This window comes from Electrophorus electricus, chromosome 12 (assembly GCF_013358815.1).
Source record: "Electrophorus electricus isolate fEleEle1 chromosome 12, fEleEle1.pri, whole genome shotgun sequence".
In the NCBI taxonomy this organism is placed as follows: Eukaryota; Metazoa; Chordata; class Actinopteri; order Gymnotiformes; family Gymnotidae; genus Electrophorus; species Electrophorus electricus.
Window position 1 is genome coordinate 8521420 of NC_049546.1, and position 14026 is coordinate 8535445.

General features: G+C 44.0%; 1 protein-coding gene across 2 annotated transcripts in view; it reads right to left on the reverse strand.

The window, feature by feature from the left end:
- Window positions 1–222: 222 nt before the first annotated feature.
- Window positions 223–14026, reverse strand: part of dock4 (dedicator of cytokinesis 4) — a 48392-nt gene continuing 34588 nt past the window's right edge. For both annotated transcript variants that reach the window (XM_027024542.2, XM_027024541.2), the window contains exons 37-52: window positions 13240–13388; window positions 11493–11579; window positions 10863–10967; window positions 9754–9895; window positions 8518–8684; window positions 7748–7834; window positions 7243–7419; window positions 6277–6360; window positions 5680–5799; window positions 5419–5546; window positions 5142–5262; window positions 4883–4964; window positions 4191–4315; window positions 4036–4105; window positions 3862–3914; window positions 223–3583 (exon numbers count right to left, since the gene is read on the reverse strand). In XM_027024542.2, coding sequence (XP_026880343.2) covers window positions 3179–3583; window positions 3862–3914; window positions 4036–4105; window positions 4191–4315; window positions 4883–4964; window positions 5142–5262; window positions 5419–5546; window positions 5680–5799; window positions 6277–6360; window positions 7243–7419; window positions 7748–7834; window positions 8518–8684; window positions 9754–9895; window positions 10863–10967; window positions 11493–11579; window positions 13240–13388 — 2102 coding nt within the window. In that variant the 3' untranslated portion in view covers window positions 223–3178. The remainder of the gene's footprint in view (window positions 3584–3861; window positions 3915–4035; window positions 4106–4190; window positions 4316–4882; window positions 4965–5141; window positions 5263–5418; window positions 5547–5679; window positions 5800–6276; window positions 6361–7242; window positions 7420–7747; window positions 7835–8517; window positions 8685–9753; window positions 9896–10862; window positions 10968–11492; window positions 11580–13239; window positions 13389–14026) is intronic.

Sequence of the window (14026 nt, forward strand, 5' to 3'; positions counted from 1 at the left end):
AAACTACATTAATCAAAATCAAAATTATTTTGTTGTTGTTATTATTAAAAAAATAAGAATTTTCATGTTAAATTTTGTCATTCAGTGTATAGCTTAGGTTTCTTAGTGATCTTTATTAAATAATTTGTATCTTTATAAATCATTAGACCCATCAATTATTAACTAATGATTTTTACCAACACTATTAAACACTATACACATTTGCTTTTAATATTAAAACACTCTGTACATCAATGAACCTTTATTCATTAATGGCTAATATTCAACATTTACAAATAAAAATGTTCATTGCAACATTCAAAGCTATGAACTGGTTACATTTTCATATAAACACAGTTTGTACAAAATCTTTAACACTGGCTATATGGAATACTTTCATCCCATTGTATGATATAAAGTACAACTTTACAGGTTCAAAAAATTGAACAAAAACATAAAACCTAATTCATACAAAAGGTGAGACAAAGTGAGAGAAAAAGATAATACAAGAATACTAGCTGATTTTTCTAAAACTGGTCACTGGGCAATCCATTAAAAATTATAAAATGTGATTGCCTAAAATGATCATCTTTTCATAGAATAGGCATATGTGAACACAACTGCAACACTTAATAAAATAGTTCAAACAAGCAACATACTAATGGCCACCATTTACAATGCATTAGGTCACATTCCCAAGTGAGTTTTTTATTCTTGTATCTTCTTATGAAATCAAAAACTGACATACTTTCTTTTATCAAGATTTAAAACTGTGTTTATTCACAAGGTATCAATAAAAAATTCCATAATGTGAATTATTTCAGTTGTGAAATCACTTTAATTAAACAAGCATTTCTACTATGAATGTAAAAGCTCTATGATCTATTTTATGGTGCAGCTTCGTATGCTATAATTAATTGTTAATTATGACTGTGGGAATAGACAACCCACTTTTTCTACTAACCCAAACTTGTTTTTCATTCATCATTATCATTTTGTCTGTCTTGGCTTAGAAATGAGTGAAAAGTCTGTAGGAAAATTTTGGATTGGCGGTTAGCATTTCACTTTGCAATTTGAATTTTGTGTAATGTGTGATTGTAACCATTTGTGGTTTTCTCTGACAATACACAGAGATGCAGTGAAACAGTGACAACTATAAGCAAATTACATTGCAAGATAACCATTAAACTGTAGTTAACTTTCAAATCCTGCATACTTGCATTCAATATGGCAAGCTCCAACAAGTATCTACATTTAACACTTTCAGCTAGCAGAAAAAAAGGCAGTTTGATCATTTAGGTATTTACTACCCCTTTTTAACAATATTAATAATTATTCATGTACAGCTGTGCAAAGATTTGGGTTGGCAGGCTGACAGTGAAACAGCTTTTTGCTAATTTAAATTATTTTTGCTATATCGAGGGTTTAATTTGTTGTTGTTTATTTTATTTATTTTTGCAGTGCAGCAAAGCTGTACCATTTGCAGTGCCATATACATGCGATATTTTTAAAGAAGTGTCCCCATAGTTAGTAATTCAAACACATTTAGGGACATTTTTAAAATCTATTAATAATAAGTATCAACCGTATTAGAGTTGCTCCATGAAATCTGAAAGGACATGAAAAATAAGCTATAAGTTTCTCTTTGAATGTCTATAATAAATGTTAAAAGAAGGCATGACATATAAAAAGAAAATCCATCCATAATAACTGTGACACATTTGGAAAAACGTCTTAACAGTGAATATACATTCTTTAAAAAAATTACATTTATGAATAAAAAGCATACAAAAAAAATCAGTATAGTATTCTTTAAAATGTGTGTGTGCCATGCCTGGCCCCAATTCAAGAATATACTGGCAGTGATTTTTACATTTTCTCTGCATGCCCACCTGAACTCTCCTCTTAGATTAGCATGAGGATATGCTGTCCATATTGTCTCCTAGAATGAGAATAAGCTTCTCCCCATTGATCACAGAATATTTTTTTAGTTAATTCTACTTTTAGCTAAGCAGTGCAAACCAATTCTATCTGAAATCTCTGAAACCGGAATTCTTTCAGAGAAAATTTCACCTTAAAACTGAAGGGCCCTTGTGCTACAAACATGACACTCTTTAGGAATCTACAGTGGTTATATTGCTTGACACTGTACATGCCTCATGCTGTCTTAGTCTAAGCTTCGGCACACTGTATAAAAAGCACATTGTCAAGCACAAGCATTCACGCTTACGTGGTTTAAGCGTCCCTAACTACTCTCACGGACAGAAAAGTGAATAGTATTTGTATCTTTGGCACAATACTTGGAGACTACACGATTTCATTACATGGCACAATGAACGTTCAGGCAGGGTTGGCAGATACAGGGCTACGTTAGAAAGAAACACTAAGGAATATGTAGCACCTTTCAGCCATTCCAAAAAATACAAAGCAGTTAAAACAAGTTGCAGGTCTAGCTGCACAACTTTATCTATGTAAGGCCTAAAAACAGTGCCATGGTGGACAGTGAATACTGTACAGTTATGGGATTTTATACATCTATCAAAAATACCTTGCAAGCAATGTTTTGTAACTTTGCTCTAAGTGGGATGTGGACCTGCCAGATCTAAAGATTTAACTGTAAACTATATGCCCTTTGCAGATTCTAATTGTAATTCTCTTAATGGCTATTGTTGTACATCAGCCAAAATGAACATTAATGGAAAATATGCCAAGGTATGCAGCCTTGAATCAGTTTATGTTGGGCTGTGATAACTGATCCTGGAAACTGATCAAGAAATTGATTTGAACCAGGCCCCAAATTAATAATGTAAAAGGCCATCCAGGAACAAAAGGGACAACTACAGTTCATCTGCAATGGTTAAAGGAAATAAGCGCAGCAGTACATCTGCAAACATACAAAAGCTGAGCTGCTGAGTGTCCTCAGCTCATCCACCGGCCAGGTCACGTAGACTACCCATTAATTACATACATATTTTACAGAGCGGTACTGTGGTGGATTCATTGCTGAACAAAACAAAGCAGTCGCTACAACGAAAACAGAAATAGAAACCATTATCTTCCATTTTAGGTGATACAAAAAAATAAACTGCATATATAAAAATTAATTCTTCCCTTCCCTTCAGTAATCCAGTGTGAGAGTTTCTAAGTGTGGGCTGGAGTTCCAGCACTGCGTCATGGATGGCCATGGAGCAGGGCAACCCTAGAGCTGTGAAACTTTCCGAGGCGTGAGTCTGTGTCTGGGCTCCGAGAGGATCCTTTGGGTGCGGCTAAGATGTGGCTTGGAGGGTAGGTTGGGGTTGTCCACGGTGGGTGGCACCGACAGACTGTGAGGCAGTGGGGTGGCCCGCCGTGGGTTGTTCCGCTCGTAGACGCTGTAGGGAGGTGGAGTCTTGCTGCCGCGGCGCACAAGGTTGTCAACGGGGGCAACGGGAGGTAGGGGCGGATCAGGCGGGGATGGCTCGACACTACACATCTCGGAGACGCTACAGCGGCTAAGGGAGGAGATACCGCTGCTGTAGCTGCCGGAACGGGCGGGCGAGTGCGACGCCAGGCTGCCCGCAGGCAGGCCGTCGGTAGGGGAGGGCGTGAGGGGTGGAGCTGTGGTCTACGGAGGACACAGGATGGTCATTACCAGCTATGCAAAATGATATGAATGAAAGAGGTTCTGAAGTTGTTTCAGTAATGAAAATAGCTTTTGTAGGACACAAAGGACATGTTAGTAAATAATATGTTTATCTTCATTGGTTTCTCTCTGAGTACCCAGAATGCAAGCCACTTTTTGTATTGTTGGTCAAATTTCTTACACTTTGGCAGAATTTAATTTGTATTATACGTTTTTTGGCTTTACTAACAGTAGAGCAAAGCAAGAAGAATAAAGCATACCTTTTGAGGAGACCTTGCAGTTGGCATGGGTGATAAAGACCTTATGCTCTTGCCTAGGGGGCCCCCTCACACACACACACACACACACACACACACACACACACAAAACACACATACATATCACATATCAACTCACAGTACACAAATATCCCAATGTGCTGGGAGGTACCGTACCTGTGTCTGTGGTGGGGAGACCGGCCTCACACCGTGGCAGGCTGGTGTCGATCTGGAAGGGCATCATCCTCTGCGAATAGGGGAACAGACATGCATCACACTGCACAGCCCAGACGCGGCATGCTGTCCGAGCGATCTCCTCTACTGCTGCTCACCTGGGCCGAGTCCAGGGCACTGGGGAACATGCTGCTGCACAGTCTGTCCCGGGGCGAGAGGCACGCGTTCTCTCTGGACTGCTTGTGCTTATCGAGCGGCAGCGGAGACGCTGATGGAAGCGCATCTAAGTTTCAGTCGAGAGTAAGTGTTAACAGGGCAGGGAGATTTCAGCAGGTGACAAACGACATCTTACTTATTCATCACAGTGCCTTCTCTCTTCTCTAGATAAAAGCATAAAATATCCTAGGATGACTACAATAGCAGCATTCATCACCATAGAGTTGCATGAATGAAAGCACCAGAAATCAGTTTGTAAAGATGTGGTTTATGCTGTAAACCACAGTATTGTGAGCAAGATGTGTTAACAATAAACATGGGCTTTGTTTGCCAATTAATGCCCAGTAATATCTGTTATGTCTTAGGCAAGTCATGACTACAAAACAGTACATTGCTCTTGAAAAACAACAATAATATTTATGTAGCATGGCAATATTCAAATGGGACTGTAATAACAATACTTACACAGTATGTCCTTAATCATAGGATTTACCTGGAAGGTCAATTCCTGGCTCAAGCTCTAATGGACAGGACCCCGGGGAGGTTTGGGAGCATGCGAGCAGGCTAATCTTTGGTGTCCTGGAGCCTGAGGGTGAGCAGTGGTTCAGAGCTGCTGAGCCCACCATGTACTTACCTCTGCTGGAGCTGACGGCAGAGCCAGTCACGTTGTGGGACCCAGAGTGGTTGGAGCTGAGGCTTGAGGTGGACGGGCTGGGCTGAGGGGAGAAGAGCAGCTAGCGATCAGGTGGGATGACGGAAACTGCGGCAAAGTCTCCATCAGTGCTAATGACTGTCCGCGCAGTCGTGTTACAGGCAAGAGAGCCAAAGCTGACTCTGAGTTTGGGCAGAGGATCGTGACAACGTGCAAAACCATGGTGACGGGGGGTATGCACCTGCATGTTGAAGACCTCATCCGAGCTCTCTGATTGGCCAGTGATGTTGCTTACATCGTTGGAGGCCTGCGACGACAGTGAGGATGAGGAGTAGCGATTGACGGCCGGGTAACTTAGAGGGCTGGAGCAGGAGAGACACACGAGATAGGAGTGTAGCTTAGTAGGGCTGCTTAAATTCATTCCAAACGCAGTTGTTTGAGTCGCATTTCACCGGTCAGACAGTGCGCATTAGGATGACCTTTTCAGTTGGACCCCAACGATGGTGCCGGATACAGACCTGCGCCGCGCAACTATTCTCCCGCCGTCCGGACTGATGGCATTAGGAACCGGGGTCCTGCAGGTGCGTGGACTGCCGTTGGCAAAATGCAGTGGACTGACGCGCACGTATGCAGGAAACTCCTGTGGCTGAAAAGAGAACAAGGAGGGTCTTTTACTCCAACATGGAAGTGAGTGGTTGTTCTGAGCAACCACTTCAGTAACTGAAGTTCACTCAGAGATTAAATATGAGGGTTAACCTTATCCTTGCTATGGAACACACCTGTATGCCCAGACTGGATCGCATCACATGAAACTGGTCAACAAGTTTTTTGTGCAGTGGACGCATATCCTGCGGAACAAATTTCTCGTGCACAGCCAAACCATACTCCAAAATATGTGCCTGCATGTAGTAAGAAGAGATTTAGTCTTTACAACTCACAAAACAAATGCTAATAGGGATGTAACAGAACATTGATCAGTTACCTAACCCTACAATGTGGTTTAATGATCCAATGTACACATATTACATTGATCTTTAAGGTGGAATGGTGTAGCCAATAAAAATGTTTCAGAGTTTCCTAAAATGCTTTTCTCCCCTATCTTTTGAAGTCAGCAGTGAAAGATGATTTAGTTTTCATTCGACCAGAGTTTTTTTTAATTGAATAGGAATGTAAAATATCTTTGCTGTATGTATTGCTGATATTGTGTGCTTGTAGGAGCAACTGCACTACATCATGTCATTATATCCTTTAGTATATCACCAAAATGTCGAATTATTGACTTAAATCAATATTATATTGTAGTGAATCCCAATATTTGCACTCAGACTGACTAAGCACCTCAATGAGTAGAATGCATTTTGTGTCACAAACATTACCTGCTCAAACATGAGCTCTCGGAGACGGGTAATCTTATCTCCATCCTCTGGGTGACTGGAAATGTAATCTTTCGCAAAGAAAGCCTGCAACAAAAGATGTGCAGGAGTGAAAGCCAGCAGTCACACTTTAAAGAAAGAAGAGCTCCATCACTGGAGAGCAGATGGACCAGCAGGATGTGAGTACCGAGGTTGAGCCCACTGAAACATTAAGAAACTAAGTAAAAAATAAAACCAGGCAACAATGACAGCTTTCCAGGAACGCCGGTGGAACACTGGCTTGTCCAAGTTTGTCTGTCGATCAACACAGCACCACTGACGCAGATCCAACAGCATCTCAGCTCAGTCACTACAGTATATCTGTAACTCTCAATACACCACAGTGCATGCTGGGATTTTTGGTGGACCCCTGCCGACAGCTCTTCCCTTTTAATTGCCTCTGTGGCACGAGTGCATTAAAAGCTGACGTGCAGTTGCTTGGCAACGGCCTAATACTCTTATAGAGTGAAAGGGTAAAACACATTCATTAAATATCCGCTGTATGCTTTTTCACATTCACACAGCAAGCTGAGGCCTGCCTTTCATCCATTTAGACAGCAGAGTACTTCAGCATCAAGGGAAACAAAACCTGTCATGTTTTGTATATGTCGAAATATGCAAAAATTTAGCACAGAGCCTCACCGCTACATACAGCATTGAGAAGGGCCATGTACTCTAAAAGTGGCTTCTTGAACTCAGTCATATTGCACAGGTAATTTTTTTTAATGTCACGGAACCTAGGTCAAGCCTTAGCCTGAATCAGGGAAACAGTTTACAATCACCTAGACTGGGTTGTGTTATAAAATTGTAGACACCATCAAAAATTTTAAACCATCATTAGATGGTGCAAAATGCACATTTTCCCCTGGTCAGCCTATTAAATAGGCCATTAGGAAAGCATGGTGTGAAATGGGCCATGTGTCCAGTCACCTCCTGGTAGCGCGTGAGTCCCCCGTTTACGGCGGCGTCGATGACGCCATTCAGGCACATGGTGAGCGGGTTGATGTTCTGCATCTGCCGAGTCTGGCACTGGGCGATCAGGGTGCGCAGCTGCAGGGTCTTATTCTCGATCACCTCGCTGGCGTTCTCCAGGGGACTCATCTCCACCTGCGGGGACGGCACCAGCTCAGACACCAGCAACAGAGGAGCCGCCAGCATATGCGCTCAGGCGTGCCCTCAGTAATGCAGCAGATCACCGCGGATGACACTACTAGAGCAAGTGAGAGTTTTATGCGTAGCTGTTGAGGACAAGGCACTGTGGCGTTCAAAACAAATGTGAGATAACACCATTCCTGAGTGTAGAAATACTACTCTTTCCAGTGCTTTACAGGAACATGTTCAAAACTGTGTTATGAAATGGCTTCGCTTGTTCCAGAAATGTGAGCTACGAGCTACAAGCAGAAAAGGTAAAGGTCAGCAGAATCTCAGCTCTTACCAGGTCACGCTTCTCCACCTCAAACCAACGTGAGATGCCCGGGAGACTCTGAGCCAAGCTCAGAGTAGTTCTCTCCACCCACAGACTCTGAAGATACACACAAACACATACACACACACACACACACACACACACACACACACAAAATCTCAACATTCTTAAAGTGTAGCCAACAGAAAGCAAAACCTTTAACAAACGGACTGAAAAACAACGACTCCGACATGTGTGTGCAATATTTCAGCTAAATATGGCTTGACAGTGGAAGGTCTTGGCCTGCTGTGTATGGACGGGGGGGGGGGGCGCACGCTGTCTGGCAAGGGGCCAGGGAGGTGCTGAGGCTCTCGGCGTTCGAGCACGTCTACGGGACTAATGGAGCGCGTGCAGCTGTGATGGATCGGACCAAAACTCCCACACTGTTTAATTAGCCTCTGCAGGAGCAAAGGGAAGCAGAGCGCAGAGCACCCAGCACACCTGAGGGCACCGATGCACATCAGACACATGGAGAGGGAAGGAGAGAAAAAGTAGCAGAGCGACAGAATGAGAGAGAGTTAGCGAAAGGAGAGACAAAAAGAAGAGACAGACAGAACGACGGCAGATGTAAAAGAGAGAAACAGGCAGATTTGTGCTAAATTTAGAGTCCATGAGGTTTTTTTTTTAGAAGGCAGCACTCTGGATTACTGTTATGGCATTTTTGTATGCCACAGCTATGGAGGCTACAGCTACAGACACCAGCAGAGGGGGTGTGGGAGAGACGGCGTGAAGCGGACCACCTTGAACTCATTTTCTTTATCCTTGGTGCCCTTGTGGAAGGGTCTGTCGTAGCGGAACCTCCAGATGTGATTGACCTTGTAGAAGCTCTTAATGTTGTTTGGCACACCGTCCCTCTGTAGGACATCACGATTGTCAGGCACGGGTGTGACCGCATAAATCTGCAGGTCTGGGCCAGAACCAGTTAAGGAGCATGCAGAGACTTAACCAGCAAATAATGTAGTCTGCATAGTATTACACACAGTGTAGTCTGCAAGAATTATACACAAGACACACACACATATACATACACACATACACACACACGCACACATGTGTGTGCGTGACTCTGAATCATGAACGTACAAAGGGAGATGCATTCATGCAAACGCCAGGGCATGGATATATTTACCTTTTCCTAAAGATGAAATACTTCATGGGACCTTTCTGTAAATCATGGCCCAACAGCATAGGCAACACACAGCAGCCCATCCCTACATGCGCCCTCCACTAGAAAAGGAAGAGCTCTGCCAGTGTAGCAGTGAAGATTCCACACACGTACACAGCTGTACCCACACACTTAAAACAAGGGACCTTAAACCTCCTATAAAAACCTCCTATAAAAATGTCAAAAATGAAGCAAAGCTTTAAGCTGACTGCCAAAACGCAGGGGAGTGCGGGAGGCAGTAAAGCAGCTGACCGCAGCCTGCAGGGGGCGCACTTGCTTGCCCGGCTCCGGCTCTGTATGGAACTGGTCTGCTTCTTACACTGGTCTGATCATCATGATAAGGGCTACCGGCACCACCCACCCACTTCCAGTCAATTAAACAGCTGTTCTATGCAAATTATCTATCATTCAAACGGCTGTGTCTTAAAGCATTGCCAGCCTTGCAATGTGTGTATATATATATACACACACATATATAAATATATATATAGATAGATAGATAGATAGATAGATAGATAGATAGATAGATAGATAGATAGATAGATAGATAGATAGATAGATAGATAGATATAGATATATACATATACAATATATGCTTGTGTGTGCACGAGTGGATGTGTGTGTGTGTGAGCCTGTGTATGCATGTGTGTGTGTTTGTATGTACAGGTGTGTGTCTGTATGTGTATATACAGGTGTGTGTCTGTTCAGGTGTGTGTCTGAATGTGTATATACAGGTGTGTGTCTGTACAGGTGTGTGTCTGTATGTGTAGGTACACGTGTGTGTGTGTGTGCGTGTGTTTGTACAGGATACACTGTGCCTCGGCCTGAAGGATGGTCTGGTCTGGCTGGTTGGCATGCTGCATGGCGATGGCATGGGGAAACTCACTCAGCATCCTCTGCTGAAACGCCTCCAGACGCTCATAATCATTGCCCCGACAAACAAACTCTTTATTCTGCATAAAACACATGCATAAAATGCACGCACGCACGCACGCACACAAATAACACCGAACTGGAAAGGTCAGAACAGAATCTGAAGATTAGATGATAAACTTGACGAACTGTCCAGGAGAGTGGGAATGCTAGCTGCACTACACCACCTAGAGGACAGAGCATGAAACTTCACAACACTGTTGTTCCCAAATTTCTCTATATGCTGGCATAATAATTTGTATTTTAGTCAAGAATAAAAATGCAGACCTGAGAATTAGTTGAAGAGAATAACTGGTCACATTCTTTGAAGGTCATCATTAACAAGCATTATTCAAGCATCCTCCAGTGAATGTCTGACAATCACTCAAAGAACCCAAAATTTTAAACAGTCTTCAGGAGTGATTATATAATCGCCCCACCTTCTTTTACATACTAATGTTTGAAATCTCCACCATTATATCCAAACCATACATTATACAATACATACAAATTGATATTCAATACCTATACCAATTGGAGCTCAGTACCATTACAGTCCAAGAGAAGATTTCTCTTTTTAAAAAATGACTTCGCCGTACATCCGCAAGAAAGAGTTTTTTTTCTGTACCATCCTGTACCAGGTGGAGCGATGATGTGCCTTACACAGAGGTCTGCAGAGGTTTACCCAAAATCCTTTGCAGAAGCCTGCAGAGGACTATACAGAGGCCCCGCTCTGTACACAGATCATTTTATAAGGATACTGAATCTCTATGATCCTTTATGTTTTATGTTACTAGAATTCAATGTTTAAAATTTTTTTCCCCGTAAACTCTTTTCATTACCTCACCACCAAACCCCAAGCATGTTATTTCAAACAAAAATACAACAAAAAAAACCAAACACATACAGACACAAATCACAAAACACAAAAAACATACTCACAAAATGCATGCTTTACCCTTTAAAATAGCACATCTTACTTGCCGTTTTCAAAAATGCAACACTTACACGTAAGAAAAATGGGAACTTCTTGCCATAGAACCCGATCCTGAAGAACTCTGGCTCAAGCCTCTGCTGGTTCATTATCTTATCATAGAGAGAAGCCTCCATCAGCTGGCAAGCAAAATAATAACATGCCTCATTAAACATAATATAGCGGTCGAGGAAGACAGCTTTAAGGGTGACAAATTACTGCTACCCCCTATAGCACTCTATAGCAATCAGCTGTAAACAGAATATATGATCAAACAGAATTCACTGGACACACCACAGCTCTGTGACAGTTCTGTATGCACAGCTTTTCAACTTTGTTTCACTAGAAATTTTAGCAAAAATGGACAACAAAAGGGTTATATACCTCAGCGAACCACACATTCAGTCATTATAAGGCATTTCAGAGTGAACTGTTCTAAATGTGAATAAATAAAAAGAGAAAGAGACAAAAGAGGATGGGATAGCGGAGCAGTTGGCATAAGTTCTGACTGACTGCTCTGGTCCTGTAATAATCCTCTTAAAACTTCAAAGGAAACTGCAAAATGGGGAACTTTTATATAATGTATTCACAATAGCAGGCACTTTAAAATGTGACAGGATAAATCTGCAGCACCACTTTTTCTATTAAAAGTGGAAATTACTCACCCTCATTTTACTCAGGTTCCTGTAGTCATAGTAAGCTTCATGCTGATTGGCCAGCTCACGACAAAGGATAATGCAATTCTCCCAGCACTGGAATTCATAAAAGAGTTATCTGCTGTAGATGTAATTCATAAAAGAGTTATCTGCTGTAGATGTAATGGTAAACACAGTGAAGTGAGACTAGATGTAGCAGCTTAGATATACAGTGAGGTAAGCATGATGTAAAGACATTTAGCTGAGACCACAGCTGAAGGAAGATTTGTGTCAAAAGAAACCTCAGAGGAGAGAATTACATTAAGAGAAGGCTGACAGAGAGAAAAGGCATGAGAGAATAAGAGATGGAGAGAAAAAGAGAGAGGGAGAGAGAGAGAGAGAGAGAAAGAGAGAGAGAGAAAGAGAGAAAGAGAGAGACAGTGAAAGAGATACGCAGAGAGTATGCAAGAGAGACAGATGGAGGGGAGAGAGAGAGGAGGTGAGAGGGAAGAGGTGAGAGAGGGAGAGAGAGAGGGAGAGAGAGAAAGAGAGGGAGAGAGAGGGAGGAGGTGAGAGAGGGAGAGAGAGAGAGAGGGAGAGAGAGGAGGTGAGAGAGGGAGGAGGTGAGAGAGGGAGAGAGAAAGAGGAGGTGAGAGAGGGAGAGAGAGAGAGAGGGAGAGAGAGGAGGTGAGAGAGGGAGAGAGAGAGAGAAAGAGAGGGAGAGAGAGGGAGGAGGTGAGAGAGGGAGAGAGAAAGAGGAGGTGAGAGAGGGAGAGAGAGAGAGGGAGAGAGAGGAGGTGAGAGAGGGAGGAGGTGAGAGAGGGAGAGAGAGAGAGAGGAGGTGAGGGAGAGAGAGAGGGAGAGAGAGGAGGTGAGAGAGGGAGAGAGAAAGAGGAGGCGAGGGAGAGAGAGAGAGAGGGGGAGAGAGAGGGAGAGAGAAAGAGGAGGTGAGAGAGGGAGAGAGAGAGGGAGAGAGGAGGTGAGAGAGGGAGAGAGAGGGAAAGAGAGGAGGTGAGAGAGGGAGGAGGTGAGAGAGGGAGAGAGAGTTAGAGAGAATAGGTGAGATAGGGAGAGAGAAAGAGGAGGTGAGAGAGGGAGAGAGAGAGAGAGAGGGAGAGAGAAAGAGGAGGTGAGAGAGGGAGAGACAGGGAGAGAGAGGAGGTGAGAGAGGGAGAGAGAGGAGGTGAGAGAGAGAGGAGGTGAGAGAGGGAGAGAGAGGGAGAGCGGGAGAGAGAGGGAGAGAGAGGAGGTGAGAGAGGGAGAGAGAGAGAGAGAGAGGGAAGAGGTAAGAGAGGGAAGAGGTGAGAGAGGGAGGAGGTGAGAGAGGGAGAGAGAGAGAGGAGGTGAGAGAGGGAGAGAGAGAGAGGAGGTGAGAGAGGGAGAGAGAGGGAGAGGAGGTGAGAGAGGGAGAGGGAGAGAGGAGGTGAGAGAGGGAGAGAGAGGAGGTGAGAGAGGGAGAGAGAGGGAGAGAGAGGAGGTGAGAGAGGGAGAGAGAGAGAGAGAGAGAGAGAGAGAGGGAAGAGGTAAGAGAGGGAAGAGGTGAGAGAGGGAGGAGGTGAGAGAGGGAGAGAGAGGGAGAGAGGGAGAGGAGGTGAGAGAGGGAGAGAGAACGAGAGAGGGAGAGGAGGTGAGAGAGGGAGAGAGAGAGAGGAGGTGAGAGAGGGAGAGAGAGAGAGGAGGTGAGAGAGGGAGGAGGTGAGAGAGGGAGAGAGAGAGAGGAGGTGAGAGAGGGAGGAGGTGAGAGAGGGAGCGAGAGGGAGAGAGAGGATTAACTGACTTTGCCTCTGTCAAAGTTGTGGATGATAGTGAGATGGAGGCACTCCTTCCTCTGCCACTCGCTCTGCATGGGGTAGGTGAGGAACTCCCTCAAAGGCCTCTCAGTCCACTCCAACAGCTCATCATACAGTAACAGAGTGTAGGCTGCCTCTGATGCACACACGCGCACACACGTACACACGCGCACACACACACACACACACACACACACACGTACACACGCGCACGCACACACACACGCGCATACACACGTGCACACGCGCACACACACGTACACACGCGCACACACACACGTACACACGCGCACGCACACACACGCGCGCACGCACAAAGCAGACTCAGTTAGTTATGCACTGTTATATCAGTTACATGCTGTTGCATCACTTCTTGAACAAACTCAAGAATATCATCACAACACTCACACACACACACACACACAAATACACACACAGGGAGCTGTCCTTGTGACTGCACACTGATTCCAACTGCTGTTACTGCAAAGCATCCTGAAGCTTCCAGTGTGAAATACCACAGGCGATCACACATTCCCACAGGCAAGATCAAAAGATCAGCACAACCCGGAAACAGGATGCAAAACATGTGCTTCACTGCCAAGGTGACACTCAGCGAAACACATGAAACTTGGTTCTTGACAGTAAGGCCAAGAAATGATAAGTTAATAAGGAGCAATACATTTCACAATCTATTCGCTCAAGTGTGTGATGTTCTTCTTTACTGCTGAAGTAGCAGTGGCAGCCGACCCATTTAGTTCTGGACCTGCCCGTATA